Consider the following 17388-nt stretch of genomic DNA (forward strand, 5'->3'; position numbering starts at 1 on the left):
GCCAGGCAAAACAAATACGTGAAAGCGAACAAAGTCGAGAACCTCATCGAACGTTTTCGCCAACGATCCAGTATATGTCTCTTCTGGAAGCTGAATGATGATGTGAAACCGTACCAAGTGATCGACAGACAGTTCCATATGTCGTTCGAGTGATGGATAACGATCCACATCTTATAGATTATGAACAACGCAGTTTCTAGTTTCCAGAGATCTTCTAGACATATAGACATATTTTCCTTACAATAGTACGAACAGCTAACAGTCAGCATAACCGAAATGGTACATATATACATCAGAATGAATGTTAATGCAGTATGGTAGACGTTTCTACCTAGACATTTAGTGGTTCTGGGATCCAACAGCTGATATAAACCTGCACATTTTGCTAATCTAATATTGAAAACATGATTCTTCTCGTCCTTAATATCCATCATAAATATTTTTATTTCTATAATTTTTAGAACAACAAGTAAGGTAATTACATTTATAAATATCTCCCGATTGTCCTTTGCCAAACATTAAATACTTATTTGTTGACAACCATTAAATGTCTTTAAATACAGGTATTGTATTTAAATAATAATTATATAAAAAAATATATATATTAAATTTTTATAAACTAACACAACTAGGTTCGTACATTCACAACGTGAAAGCTAGTAATGTTGTCAACTGAACGCTGTTCACTTGAATTGTTAACCGCAGGAGTGAAAACTATTACGGAAACATGTAATTTACTTTTATAGGTAACTCCTCGTTTGACTTACTCCTTAATATTAATTATGTGGGACTGATATAGGTTTAGAATAAAAATTGACTATTAATTAAATATCCATCATAAATTTCGTGATCATTTACATTTTTATTTCATAAAATGCATTCAAAGTCCTTCATAATATTCGAAAAAAAATCCTGAAATGTTCAACTGAAACTTTTTTAATTATAGGCATAGTAGTAATAGTTATGTTGCAGTTAACAAATTATGAATTAGATCTACTTTTAAACTTTAGTCATAGTTTCAAAACTCAAAAATTTTAATTGTAGGTAGATACATAAATAAACAGATGAAGTTGATGCATATATATGACGTTCAGTGACGTCGTAAACTTGTATAAAAAAAACGGAAATCAAATTAAAATCTTGTTGAAATTTGGGTAAGTTTGTACTAGATGTCTAGTGTAAGGTTAGCCGTCTTGTGTATTGAGTGAGGTTATTATTCCATTCGATTCAAACAATATTATTAAACGTTCTTTATCTTATGTTACTGACTTATCAGCTATTAACATCGTATATTGCTTCTTATACATAAGTAGAGAATGGCTATTTGCTGAGTGTGAGAAATTGCGATCGGGGCCGTTTGTTGACTTAAGGCAGGGGTCGCCAAGCAGTTGATCTTCCTATTAGTCACTAAGAAAATTAATTTTAACAATATCGGTCGATTGCGTAATAAATGATCAGATAATGTAGAACTTGCAGAAATCCAATGCCACTTATCACATTAATGAATAAAAAAAAAATGTCACTTATTCTCATGTACTATTACTATATTAATGTTTAAATTGTTGTTATTATTATATTATATTATTTTTTATTATTATGAAAACAATAAATGATTATTCTTTACCCGACCTTTTTTTTTTTTTTTTGCTCGTAGTCAATCTGGATGTCGATTACCAGGGACTTAAAATTTCAAATGTAGCTCACTTGCTTGAAACATTTTGCGGCCTCTGACCTAAGGTTTTCCAACAGGCGTCATGGTAAATAGTATATTATTATGATCGATTCATACTTAGCGGGAGTATGCGATATGATTATAATATGAACGAAAATTCAACAATGAAAAAGACTCTGCTACGATCGTCATGGCCTGACGCTGATGCGTCAGTGAACACCCACCTTCACGACACGTCGGCACACCATACTCAGATTGGTAACCCTTGTATTGTGTTCCCTCTTGGCTTAGTCCAATTAAGATTAAAGTCCTTTTGCATAATAAAAACAAATACATTTTGAAATAGTATTCAAAATTTCAAAATGATGCTACATTATAAATATTCATAATATTTTTGAGTTCCAAAAGTATGTAACAAACGATGAGTAAAATGTAAATGAATGTTTAGGTAATATTATAAGTAATAAAAATATAACAAAATATATTTTTTTTTTATTAAAAATAATGAATTATTAATCAAGTGTATATTCAAGTGATATAATACTACATTGCTAGTACAAGAAACCCATACACACATTGTATTGCATTTTATTTTATAATTAAAGTTTTGAAATCCTCTTTATTGAACGATTATACTATAAAAGCCAATTATATATATTAAATTATTTTTTTGGGGGGAAGGGCAGTTTTTAAATAGATTAACTTCAGTATTATATTAACAGAGAGTACTCATATTCTTTGGAATTATCAAATTTTTTATTTTTAAATAATGCGAAGTAATGATAAGACTACATAAATGAAAAATAATACATAATGTTTTAATTATGATCTTCATGATCACTTTTTTAGTCGTTACTTATTTCTTTTGATGTGATAACTTCATACAAAATAATTGTATATTCTAAAGTAAAAGACATTCTGAGAATATTAATGCATAAGAATCAAATATATAATAAGTAATTATGTTTAGCTAAGTCGTAAAATGATGTTGATGAATTATGAATCAAAATATTGCAATCATCCTTTTATTTATATTTATATAAGTAAAATAAACTGATAACGATTTTGACGTATACAAGTTATTAACCTCTTCCCACGTAGAGGCAAAAAATAATGACGTATATATATTTTTATTATAAAGAAGTTAAAACTATAAAAAAAATTTCATAGGGATGTTACAGAATGACTAGAAAGGATAGAATAGTATTTTAAAAAATGGTTTGGAGGTCTTATCTTTAAAACGTGGATGATGACACAATTTCTAGTTCATTGGTGTTAAATAGTTTTCATATTTTTATTCACATTTAACTGTCATAGTTTTGTTGTTTCAATTATCTGGTTTTGAATATACTGTAAAATTAATACAACTAAAATATTACCTAACTAATTTATTTGTCATACTTTTCTTTATATCTAAGCTAAGTTGCATAACTGATTTAATAAATAAATTATTTAACTAAACGTGTAAGAATAAAAAACAATGTATCTATATAATATAAATATATGTATGTATTATATCCAATCCCTCATCCTTAATATGAATCAAACATACTATCTATTTAAAAAAAAAATTACATAAAGATATCAGAACAACTTACGAGAGATTTAATTTAATATAATATTTTATTAATCATTATATCTACTACTCTTCATGTAGTCGTATACATAATAATACAAAAAAAAAAAGAAAATTAAAATTAAATTACACTTCAATGTAAAATTAATACATTCATCCCTCCGCTCAGGAATTAAAATCATTAATATTTTCTTTTCATATAATTTACTAAGACTGATAAAATTGTATAACAATCACCCATTGTCTGTAAAAAAACAAATAACGCAAATTAATAAATATTTTTGACAAACCATTTTTATTTTTAGTTCTTAAAGGACCGTAAGCATGTAAAGCACTTGACATTTAAGCACATGATTTTGTACCAAATGTGTATATTATTATTTTAAACACGCTAAAATAGTATATTGTAAAAATTAAACAAATTAGTATTTTTTTTTTTTTCATATTACAACTTAGGTTTTCAAATTTAATTCTAGGTTTCTCATCAAAGTTTTATACACCAATATTAAATAAAACCAAAAATATAGTACCAACATTTAAAAATAATTAAGCATTTGAAGTTAAAGTGCTAATTTTTTTTAAATGAAATAAACATAAAATTCAAAATTGTTTTAGACGCAGACTAGTTTCATAAATAATTTGACAAGATTTTTCTAATCTTAATTGAATAATAGTTATAATATTAATTGTATTCACTTTAAAAAACATTTCCAAGTTCACAACTTTTGTTCTTGTGAATTTTAACTTCTTATAGTTGGCATTATTCATCCGCATTGTCAACAATATCAATTTTTTACACTTCATATCCATTTTGGTCCAATTACTGCTGTACAACGCAAATATTACTGAATCTTTCTTCAAATAAAAAAATAAAAATATAAAGAATATTAAAAACCTAAAGACATACGACTACGTATATAATTTGTTTGTTTCCATAAATCTCCTAAAGCGTGTATTTAATGTAAAGAATTAACTGAATTTTTTACTTCACAATGTATGCAAACAACATACGTTGTGATAAAAAATAATTTAATATTTAATGTTAAACCTCACTTAAATTCATTTAAATTAAATAATTGTATATTAAATATTATAGAAGCTCCTAAGAATTCAAACTTAAATAACACCTAATACATAATTCTAAAAAAATAACGCAATTTAAATTACTTGCTTGTGTAATTTATCAAATAAATAGCACACCATAAATATTTGAAACATTAATGCTGGAAGTGAGCACATCATTTTTTTTAACACAATATCCGAAGCCTCAAATCTGTCATTATTGTCAAAACTCTGAAATCATTTTTCTCTAGATAAGACCATTATTTCACAAAAACAACGTGAACTTAAATTTCAATGAATTTAATATTATACTTATTTTGTTTGCAAATAGACAACAGACAATTTTTAATGATTATATATAACTATACAAAGTACAACTCAATTTTTTACCATTATGAAAATAGACCAAACTACTATGAGAGAAAATGACGAAAAAAAAATTTGTAACAACATTGCTTTTCCAAATAGAGCTAAAAAGTCTTCATATTTCCTGAAAAATAGATAATAATATAGAGCCTTATTAGGTATGTAATATTCCATTAAGTAAATGTATAAACACATAATATGTTATAAGAGATAAAAATGTAGAAGCGCAACTCAATCCTCCCCATCCCTCTTATTTATTTTATAATATAAATACACCATTAATGCTGAGTATAATCATTTTTCAGCTGAAATGTAATAATGGTTTATGATAATTGATAATTATTTAAAAAAACTATATTTCTTACTTCATAACTGCTTGATGATCAAATATATTTGTTTTTAATTCATCATATATTAAATCGTGTTCATCAGATGTCTTTTTTTTTTCGTCTGAAAAATCTACAAGCAAACAAAAAAAAACATGTGTGCACATTCAAAAATGTCGTGATAACTTTCAATGAGTATGTGTGGTTTGAATCAGTTATCAAATAAGTAATAAATGATGACGGTTATTCACACATATATATCTATTACGGTAAACTTAAAATAATATGTATGCCCATAATTAGAGTATAGATTGTTGTTCAAAAATTCAAAAATAATGTCACCGGTTTTCAAAGGTCAGTACAATCGATAGGTGTTCATCCAAATATAAATCTTTTATACAGCTACTTATTACAACTGGTCTTATTTATTTTTTTATTATACAACAAATTACGTATCAAACTTATTTTCTTTTTCTTTTGAATATCACTTGTGATAAAGCCGAAGTTAAAAATTAAATCATTTTTAACTAAGTTACATTACGCTTTGTTGTTTTAATGTGACTTATAATATGACGAGTTAATTTTTATCATTAAAATATGCATTAATTAAATAACATAAAATAATGTATGTAATAATATATAATATATATACATTTCAATACAAGATTAAAAATAAAATAACTTTTATCTTTAAACTACGCCTAAGACTTTGAAATTTATATGATCGTCTATATTATTATTATTATAATTAATATTATTGCACGTTTATTATTTTCATAATTGCAGACAATAAAAATAAAGAAAAGCTAAAAAAACTTAAGGAATATTGTTAAAAATAAATTTTACGTGTACCTATTATTTTTTTGTTATAATTATAATCATTAACATTATTATTGTTTACAATTTTGAAGTTCCAAGGATTATTATTATTATTTTCACTGTTGGAATTTTTCACGATTTTTAGATAGTATTAATTTGACGATATCCAGAAATAAAAAAATCTAAAATTATAACGAAAAATGTACGTATCATTTTGTACAATACATACTATTCGTGAACCTCAAGTCATAGATATACTCACCAATTGATAAACCTACAGGATCACAAATTGATTCATAACCAACTGATTTGAACGCAGAGAAAATCATTTGCATTTGACCGCAAATCGCAAAGCACAGAGTAATCAGAAGAATATCGAATATCGGGAATAATATTACCAGAAATATTAGAAACACAGATTCGACCAGGTAAAACGTATAATAGTATCTGTTGTACGTTTCGTCAGATACGATTAAATATAAATTCATAACGTTCTGTCGGTAATTGCCGATCGAACCATCGTAATTTTTCATGGAAATTATATCTTCACGAAATACTAGGGTACTGATAGTGTAAATGACCACCGATGACCAATATATTAAGGTTAACACATTCGTGAACCACACCGTACGTTCTCGCCAACGGTCCAGTACACGTTTATTCCGAATGTTGAATGTTGTATAACCATACCATGTAACAGATAAACAGTTCCATAAATCTTTCGAGTGGTGGATTAAAATCCATATCTTGTAAATTACGAACATCGAAGTTTCAGCTTTCCAAAAATAGTCAACACTTATAGGCATGTTGTTCGTCCAATAGTACACACCACTAACGTTCAAAATGATCGAAAAGACAAACAAATACAGTGCGATTGATGCAGCGACAATATGGTAGACGTTTTTTCCGTGATATTTTATAGTTTCAGGATCCAACATTTGATATAAACCTATACGTTTAGCCAACCGAATGTTGAAAACATAGTTATTTTCATCTCGAACGTCCATCATAATATCAAGTACACTTATGTATAATAAATATCAATATGTATCCTTCGGTCGTCTGTTGATAGTTAGCAATTATTTTTTCGCATGTGATACCAAGAAAAACTTAAAAAATATGGGTACTATGAAGCACAAGACCACTGAAATGGGTCATGTGAAATATACTAGGAAAACATATTTAATTATTTTACTAAAAAACTCCTCGATTGAGAAGTTTATTAATTATTATATATTATAATAATTATAAGTATAAAATAATAATTAGTGTCACGCAAATAAATACCCACCGACTACCATATAATATTTCAGTGCCCTTTACCCTTCTATTTTCAGTGTAATATAATCCATATACAAATCCATATTATTATAAAAATTATGAAACTACTATAATTATATACATTAGAAAAAACTATGGAATGTTAAAATGTTTACTTATTTTGCATTTCTATACATTATATCTAAAATATCATTTAGGTTGAATAAAATATAATATAATCCATTCAACAGAACTATTTTAAGATTTGACAGATATATACGTTTTTTTATTGATTTTGTCAATAAAAGTATTTACGAAAAAGCTCCGGTTTTCGCTAATTTTTTTTTATTTCTTGCCTAAATTATGAAAATTAGTATTTGAAATTTTTAATTTTGACTTCTCCAATGTACTAACTAGACCCAATTTTATATCCAAATTCACATCCCTTTTTAAACTTGAAGAATGTTATCGTCATTATAGCATGTACTCTTACGTACATAAAAAAAAAAACAAATTAATTTTGTATAAATTAATGTTTTTAATAAAATTAACACATTCATTGATCCGTCCAAAATTTAAAATGAGAAATTTATTATAATTATCCAGCCAACATTATATCTCATTGGTAAAGTGGATAGTGGATATAATTAAATATTTTTATTATTTATTTGATTATTTGATAGTAGTTTTTATTATTTATTCAACGACGAAAACTAAATTAACTTAACCCTAATAAAGAGGTTACAAATCAAATAAAATATAAAGTCATAATATTTGGTTTACCAGCGTATGAGGACGTATCTTTAATTACTAGTAGTCGAATTTTAAAGCATAATAAGCAACTAAAAAAAAAAAGTGGGCAAGTGGATACCGTTCTTCTGTACATTAGGGGATGGGGTTGACCTCGGACTAGGGTAGGTTAAATTTGAATGCAATGATAGGTATCATTGTATACGAAAAACGATTCTGAACGAAGATGATTTGTCAGCCTAGGATATAATTTCCAGTGGTTGGTGAAAAAGGTGGTTTATGTTTTAATGGCCTGAATACACCAAAATTTAAGTTCTTTTATAATAATTATTGTAAGCTAAACTTATGAAAAATCTTGTATTAAATTTTCAACTCTTAGCTACCAATACAAACATTTTTATGAATTATACCTACAAAATTATTTGTAAATATTCATAATTTTGACAAATTTTCGTCAAAATTTGAACTTCAAATGCTAAAAAAAAAATTGTGCCTATGTATTCTTATAATTTTTTAATCACTATATAAGAATAACATATGAGGAACTTTGTATAAAATTGTCAAGTATTTTGATAGGGCCAAAAAAATTTTATCGACACTTCAAAAATATTTTTTCAGAAAAATTGAAAATTTCAGTTGTCTATAAATAGCTCAAAAAAAGTCAAAATATTTTGAAATTTAGATCACGTAAAGAAAACGCGAATCTTAATAACTGGTAAAATTTTCAAGTATCTACGACTTATACTTTTTGAATAATAACAAATATTTAAAATCGTTATCGTTACGCAATTTCATAAAAATTTAAAACTAAAACGCTCAAAACTTTTTTCCTATAATGACGCTTCAAATTTTATCTATAGCTTTTTGAAGCAAAACATATGGAAAACTTAGTGTTGAATTTTTTAACGTTAGATATAAATACGAACAATTTTATGAATTTTGAACTACAAAATAATTTGCAAATATTCATGATTTTGACGAATTTTTGTCAAAATTTGAACTTCAAATGCTAATAAAAAAAAAAATTGTGCCTATGTATTCTTATAATTTTTTAATCACTATAAGAATAAGAACTTTATATGAAATTTTCAAGTATTTTGATAGGGCCAAAAAAATTTTATCGACACTTCAAAAAAAAATTTTCAGAAAAATTGAAAATTTCAGTTGTCTATAAATAGCTCAAAAAAAGTCAAAATATTTTGAAAATTAAATCATGTAAAGAAAATGCCAATCTAAATTACTGGTAAAATTTTCAAGTATCTACGACTTATACTTTTTGAATAATAATAAATATCAAAAATCGTTTGAGGCTAAACCGTTATTTAACGCGGTTTTGTAAAAATTTAAATTTCAAACACTCATAAAATTGTTTTGTCTAAATCCGGTAGAGTTTTTTTTACAGATATTTGAAGCAACATTTATGGAGAACCTTGTACCAAATTTTCAAAACTCAGTTATAAAAGAAAAAAATTTTACGATTTTCCAACCACAAAATTACTTGCAACTTTTCGCAATTTTGACATATTTCGTATAAATTCGGAAAATGTTTATTTTCTATCTCTATAATGCACCAAGGATATTCACTTTTCCATCGGAAACCACCCCCGAAGTTTGAAATTGAAGCATTATTTCGACTAGTTATGCTGTACACAGATACAAAAACAAAACAAAAAAAAAAAAAACATACATCATTGTAAAATCAATACATTCATCACTCCGTTCAGAATCTAAAAGCACCCGATTGTTTTAAAACATCAAAAAGAAGCGTATTTATTTTTAAAAAAACCAAAACCAAAAATTAACATGAACTAATAGAGAAGTAGTATAAATAAGGAGAAAATAAACTAAACTAAAATCCTATTAAAGTTTGAGAGTAAAAATGTTAAACTAAAATCTTAATAATAATAATATTTATAATATATACCTTATACCTACCATTAATTATTTTATAACTTATTAGTATTTATAATGAATGCTAATACCTAGTGGTGTTTAATACATACAAACGCTCAAATCCCTCAGCCTAATACCTCAAAAGTGAAATTTTGTAATTTTATTTTTAATAACTTTCAACCATAAATTAAAATTTGTAACTTCTAAGTCTTAAGCCCCAAATAAATATTTTTCTATAATACGTACTCAAAGAAGTCATAATTAAATTTTGCAAAACCTTATTATTTAGTCACTTCCAAGCTTTTGATAATGCAAATTATTATGAGTAATTTTTAAGCACAAATTTAAATTTTGTAAGTTACCCCCTTTTAAAAATTATAGAATTTTTGTTTGATACTCGAGAATAGAATATAAAATTGAATTTTGTATTTAATATATTTTTATATTATATTAAGATCTGTAATTCACTAAATACCAAGATTAGGTACTTTATTAATAGTAACAGTATACTTAATACAATGCTCTGTGGACTGAGATCTATCAGTAATTAAGTCAGTAATAAGACCCTGACGGTCAGTGGTGTATTTACTGGTAATTATCTTGGGAGTTAACCCTCTCGTAGTTCTTTTTCTAGTTCTATTTATAACTAAAGTATTGCAAAATATTATTGACAAAAAACTTAGTATTATAAAATTGCTTTAAAAATTAAATAATGTATTATTTTCTTTAGAAAAATGTAATCTAATGAATTAGCCATGTCAACTATTAATCGCAAGGATCACAATTAAAATAATTGTCAAGTATTGGACGATTTGGCAGTAAAAAACATCATTTGCTTTTGATATTACGAGATTAAGGTTTTTAAATGTAAATGCTTTTTTTAATAAATCTATAATAATATACGAGGATATACAATTAATTAAACTGATATGAGAAATTACTCAGTACCCCTAAGTTTTAAATTATTAAATTTAATAAATTATTATTATTAAAATATTTTTTATACGAATAAAAGTGATTAGAGAACAATAGAATATTCTAATGCTCGTAAGTAATAATTATACAATTTTGATAATTTATAAAATCTACGAAGGTAACTTCGTAGACTATATTGTTCTAATATTTTAACATAAATAACTATTTTAATGAAAACCATATTACCTAGTTAAAATATCATAAGTAATGACTAATGACTTATGTCTTCATAAAAAGGACCTTGGTTGAATTAGAGTAATTTCTTTAGATTCCTTTATATGACTATCAAATAACTATAATTTTATCAAACAAGGTAAAACTTAACTTACTTGAAAAACAATATTCACGAACAACATTTATTCGAAATTTGGTTTTAAATAATTTACAACTGATACAACTGTGTATCAATTTCCCATTGTTTGTAACAAAAAAGATTTTTTAATATTTACAAATATATCTCTGTATTATAGACTTTGAGCAAAGTGATTTTTTTCTGTTACTATTTTTGAAACGATTAAAATTTTTTACAGGTAATATAATATCTTTACTGAATGCCAGGGACATACACAAAAAAATACTAGCGATGTAACTGACAATATATTCGTAAACCACACCGAACGTTCTCGCCAACGACCCAGTATAGTATACTCGTACGTCTGTCCCGGTTGCTAAATGATGAAAAATCGTACCGGATGATCGACAGTTCCAAATGGCACTCGAGCAGTAGATGGTGATCCACGTCTTGTATAAAACCAGCAACCAGGTTTCCGCCATCCAAAAATGATTTAATCTTATAGACACGTTGTCCGTCCAATAGAACACACCACTGAAGTTCAACGCCACCGAAATGATTCACAAGTACACATAGGCACCCGAAGAAATTTTTCTAGGAAGGGGCAATAATAGGATTTGTTATATAATAAATAGTAATTTATGTTTAAACATTAAATGCAAAACATATTCTTGAAAAGCCAGGGGGGCAAATTCCCCAGCTTGCCCCCTTTCCGGGCGCCTATGCAAGTACAGCATAATTATTGACATGAAAATGCGGTAGATGTTATGACCGTCACATTGTATGCTTCCGGGATCTAACATTTGATATAGGCCCGTAAGTTTTGCTAAAATATCCATCACAATATAATATTATATTGTTATATTATTGATGATAGAACATGTAATAGTAATATATTTATATATCTTTCAGTAATCTAATTTGTTCACAAATATACCCGTGACGTGGCTTTACTTTTATTGATTGAGCTATCCTAAATACTATATTATAGTGTGTAATTAAATTTTTTTAAATTTTTTAAATTTTATTTTTTAAAACTATATCATGGAATACGTACTCAAAATACTCAAAATCGGTGTGTGTAATAGTGTCCAATGTTCACCCATTACTGTTCATTTGAGAAGTAAATACATAGGTACCCATTTTGTGTGAAAAGGACTAGGGTATCCATTTTTATTGGTAGCTATAATATCATATTAATGTAGTGGAACCTCGATAACTCAAATCTGTTGGGGGTGAAAAAAAAACCGAGTTATCGAAAATTCGACTTATAGAAGTTCCACTGTATTATATACACAAAACGATTAAAAGTTTAAAATATTTATTGTCGTGTAATTAAACATGTATAATATTCTCTGTCTTCCTTAAACACTTTAATTTTCATTAATAGCAATATCATTATTGAGTACTTATATTATATGCATATATACGAAACCATCATTATAAATACAATGTTAAATTTTATATATTTTGTACAGTATGCATTTATTCAAGGCTGAACAAATGTACTAAATTTTAAACTGTTAAGATGTTGTGGATGAATTCCATTAAACTTAAGGTTAAAAGTACATTTTTTTGATTTTAAAATCGTTAAAGTTACAAGTTAAAATTGAAAAAATTATGTAATCGCTCTGTACTTTGCTCTATAGTAGGTCTTGAGTGTAAAACTTTATTAAGTAAGTCATTGTAACCAAATTTATATTTTATTATTTTCTATAAACCAATCTATATTACCACACTACCACATACATTTGTATTGCCAGGTACTAATTAAACTAATCAATCACTATACCTAATCTAACTATGGATTTATAACAAAAATAAATAAATAAATCTTTTAACTACTAGAACTATTATATCACTTATAATGCTATAGGGGGACGATAAACAGTGACCCCAAAATTGAAATTCGACCTATCTGAATTTAGTATTAAAAATACCTTTTGTTGTTTAAAAAATATAAGTTGTGATGCGCGTGTGTATAATAAAAACTAAAAATTTTAAAATCATAAAAAATGTGTATTTCTTAACTTTCCATCTATTTCTGAAAGCATCATATCAATCAAAAATCAAATCCCCCAAATAATTACATTATTGAAGGCCTCGCTACATTTTTTTCTTCTGTGTCCTATTGACCTATTTATGTTTAATAATTCAAGGTTTAAAATAATTATTGTCAATAAACTATACAATTATCAACTATTTTATTATCCTTTTGTCTTGAATTCCCAGTATAATACCTATATCATGTTCGGAACTAGCATAACTATTATTAATATGCAACTGCAACTTAAATAATTATACACAATACCTATGTATTGTGTATTATTAACGACGAAAAACTTTACCTTTTAAACTGTGGACGTAGTTTTTTTTTTTTAAAAAAAAAGGTGCACTTGGACAGGTAAGGAACATATAATATTAATATGCGTCCCGGTCACCAGCTAGTATATTTTTGTGTGTGTGCGGAAGAAACTCGGTTAGTAGTGGTTGAATAACGAGCCACGCAACTTAAGGTATGTTAAATGTGTATATATGTGAAGTCTGTGCTTATAATCTATATAAAAAAAGATGGCAGCAAAGATTGCTTGTTAAAAATGAGTTTATATTTTTGAATTCAATCCAAATAAATAATAATTAATAACCTATAGCGTTGACAATAATTATATGAATAAAATTTAATAATATTACATCCCTTCTGGCCCAACTTCAATATAAAATAAATAATATTAAAGAAAAATATAATGTAGCTATTTGAGTTTGTTTAACGTTAATAACAAAATAATAATAATAATAAATGGCAAATGAATGGTTAAGCATATGCAATAAATTTAATGAAATAAAAAGAAAAGAAAAATAGAATAAACCATAGATCCTCAACCGTATATTTGAAATTTTACTAAACTGCCTTACAAGTGATCATACGTATTATACTCACGGCCGCGGGCCGTCTTATGAAAAAAGCCACCATAAAAATGTCAAGTAGGTATGCGGATATCTTACATCTATCAGACTATCAAATATATATTCAAGAAATGCAGAAATACATAAAAAGCCTGACAAATACACGACATTTTATTCAAACACCTGAATGACTCTAATCTTCATGATGAAAATACTATAAAAAAGTGATATTTTTTACAAAAAATGTTAACACGTACGTAAATTTAATTAGTTATTAACAAAATACATTACAAGTAAAAATTGAAAAAAATTATATTTTTGAAAAACACAAACCAATTGTCCTAATGCTTTACATTAGGTTTCGAGTAGGTCAATTTGAATTTAATATTTTACTTTTGGTATTACATTAGGTAAGTAGATAATATAATTGGTTCCATTGTTTCCAAAAATATTGTATTTTCCCATCAATAACTACTTATTAGGAGCATTGCATTACATTTTCATATTAAAGCTATACGTAAATATTGAATATTTTATACAATTTTTACTAAAAAATATTTGTCATTTATATATTTTCACATGATTGAAGTTGAAGCCGTGAAGTTGGCCCTTACACTTTTTTTAAATAAGTTTTGTAAAATACTATAATTTTGCAAGTAACTAACAAGAATTTGCAACTCAAAACTTTAGTCCTTATGATTTTTCAGTTTTAACCCAATCCTTACTTGTTGTCCATTTTAATTTAGATGAATCATAGTGATAAAAAGTACGTGCAAAATAATTTTAAACCAAACAATTATACATTGTATAATAATTAGGAAATTATTATTGATAAACAGCTATGCTATACTCTATACATAATAAAATAATAAAAAGTATATTTTTACAGTAATACTTTACACTCTTTAGCTTATTTCTGAAATAATTTAATATATTAGATGAAATTACTTATAAGTTTTGGATTATTTAAAGTAAATTTAACAATATTTTGGAAATTGAGTAAATAAATTAAACTTTAATTCTACTAAATATTACACAAAAAAGTGAACAGATATATACATTGTTTTTTAATTATCATATAATTTAATAAAATTAAAGTTGGTTTGGGTTAAAACTTTGAAAAATCATAAGGTTGTGGGTTTTGACTTGAAAATATTGGGATTGGACTTGAAAATTCTTCCTAATTACTATTGGCTTCTTGATATTATTATAAATTACTGGTGACATGCAAATTATTATTATTATGTGGCACAAACAATACCTAACTTCGTGTCAACGTTCACGCGTATAATAATAAAAACCATAAATAATCATATTTTTATCAAGGTTACCAATAACCAAACTTTGAAAATCAGCAGACGTTGTTTAGTAACATGTTAGTAAAACTTTCATTATGTTTTAAGAGAAGTTCATAAATTATTAATGGATTTTATGTAGGTTATTATAATGAAAATAAAAAACCACTCCTAATGTTTGAGTTTCATTTAAATGCACATAATATACAACACCCCCAGACATCTTTGGTACAATATATTTTTTGCTTTACCATAATAATATAGTCATGCATATCTCACTTTAAATAAAAAATAAATTACTAAAATATAATATTATACAGTATTATTATGTATTTTACTATTGTGTAATATACGAGAATAATGAAAATATCATTGTGGATGATACCTATAATTTAAAAATAAAGAGTTTCATCAACTCATAAATGGTGTTCTCGTCATTATACGATATTATTACTATTATTTTGATCAGTACGAGAGCAAAAAAAAAACGTTACGCGCACCTAGTTAACAAACGCTTCGTGCACATGCCCAATACTTGTTTATAAACACATTTATAAATATCCAATGAACTACTGACCACTCTTTATTGTGTAATGGTGTATAAAAGATGTATACTAGAATATGTAATTGAAATACTGGTGACCTTTGAAGTGAATACTCGTCGCTAAAAAGAATGATAATGCAATATGATGGAACAAAGAGTTGTAATTTATAAAATTATAGCTTACTAATATTATAATATTAATATAAATTCAAATATTTCCCAGCAATACAAAAAACGGTAACATTCACGTTTTACAATAATAGCAGTGAAGCACCGCATATGACTAGCCAGCTGTGATATACCAATATTAAAATTAAAATAATTGTATTCACACTACACACAATAAAAAAAGTGCATGCATTTTACATTAAAAAGACAGCAATTATTATCACACACATAACTAAGGCTATCGAAACGAATTAAATTTAAGAAATTTATAGTTACTTTAAGCGGGCTTTCGAAAAAATACAAAAAAATAAAACCAAACAATTTTTACGATTAAAAATTATTTAACAGGAAAATAATCATGTCTGTAGTTTTGTCAGATTTTGATCATTTTTTATGATTATTCAAAAAGAAAACTCAACAACGTCTTTCTATGTTATCATAATATGCTATATTATAATAAAATTGGATCGGTAAAAATACGTCAATAAAGCAATTCATGCACTTAATAAAAATTAAAAATCGCTGCTATTCACCCACAGTCAACACAGTATCCACACGATACTATGTTGTTAATAGTAGCTTAACCATTATGATGTCGAAACAATACATAAAAACGTTGACTACAAAACCTAACGAACGTGCTCACAATTTATTGAAAACTAAACTAGATAATAATAATTAATTACGTTTTTCAAGTGCAATATCGGTGGTAATGATGGCTGCTGCGTTAATAACATTTGACAATACAATCTAATTTAAGTGTTCATAATAATTAATAATTTCAACATTGATTTAATATTACTATACTTACCAAACAATACTAAACAGCACTTTTTAAATGGGAAAATCTATACCCACTGTTACCCACTGTGGTTTACGAATCGTTTAATTCGTTTTTTTTTAAATTTCTGAAATCATAAAATACTTTGTAACTAGAAATTTTAATTTTCATATCAAGAAATTATGCCAGTAATGCTTTTACAAAATTAATATTATTATTTATATTTTTATACGTTAAAAATGTTATGGATTTTAATCGCAGTATATTTTGTGTTCAGATATTAGTAAGGATAGCCCTATGAAGAAATAGTTTTTAGATTTTATCTTAATATACCAACGACTATTAAAATTATTTCATAAAATTTAAACTATAACAGTCGTAAATAAATATCTACAAAAGTGGTTTATACCAGCTACTCTTAAATGATTTTATTGATTGCAGTAGATAACCATAGGTTTTAAATTTTAATATTGAGAAAACACTATTAACTTGTTGAAGTAAAGCGAAAAAATTCTCATTTTTATTTTAAGAAGTCTTTGTTTTGTTTCTTCGTTATTATTTCAATGATTGATTCTCATTTATGATTTATTATACTTTATTATTTTGTTAATGTTATACAACTGTATTTTACAATTTATCGATATTAAAACAATGCAATAAATATAGATTAATATATATTTAAATGTAGATAAAACTTAGTCTACT

The 17388-nt window shown here is 25.9% G+C and overlaps 1 protein-coding gene across 1 annotated transcript; it reads right to left on the reverse strand.

Annotated features, from left to right (window-relative positions):
* Positions 1-3447: 3447 nt before the first annotated feature.
* LOC126550288 (odorant receptor 94b-like) lies at positions 3448-6855 on the reverse strand (the record flags this gene model as incomplete). The annotated part of the gene is made up of 6 exons (XM_050201505.1): positions 6084-6855; positions 5042-5126; positions 4701-4800; positions 4416-4541; positions 3945-4103; positions 3448-3492 (listed from the first exon to the last, which is right to left on the reverse strand). Coding segments are annotated over exons 1-6 (1263 nt in total), but the record flags the coding sequence as incomplete, so codon positions are not given.
* Positions 6856-17388: the final 10533 nt, after the last annotated feature.

Source organism: Aphis gossypii, chromosome 2 (genome assembly GCF_020184175.1).
Source record: "Aphis gossypii isolate Hap1 chromosome 2, ASM2018417v2, whole genome shotgun sequence".
NCBI classification, from domain to species: Eukaryota; Metazoa; Arthropoda; class Insecta; order Hemiptera; family Aphididae; genus Aphis; species Aphis gossypii.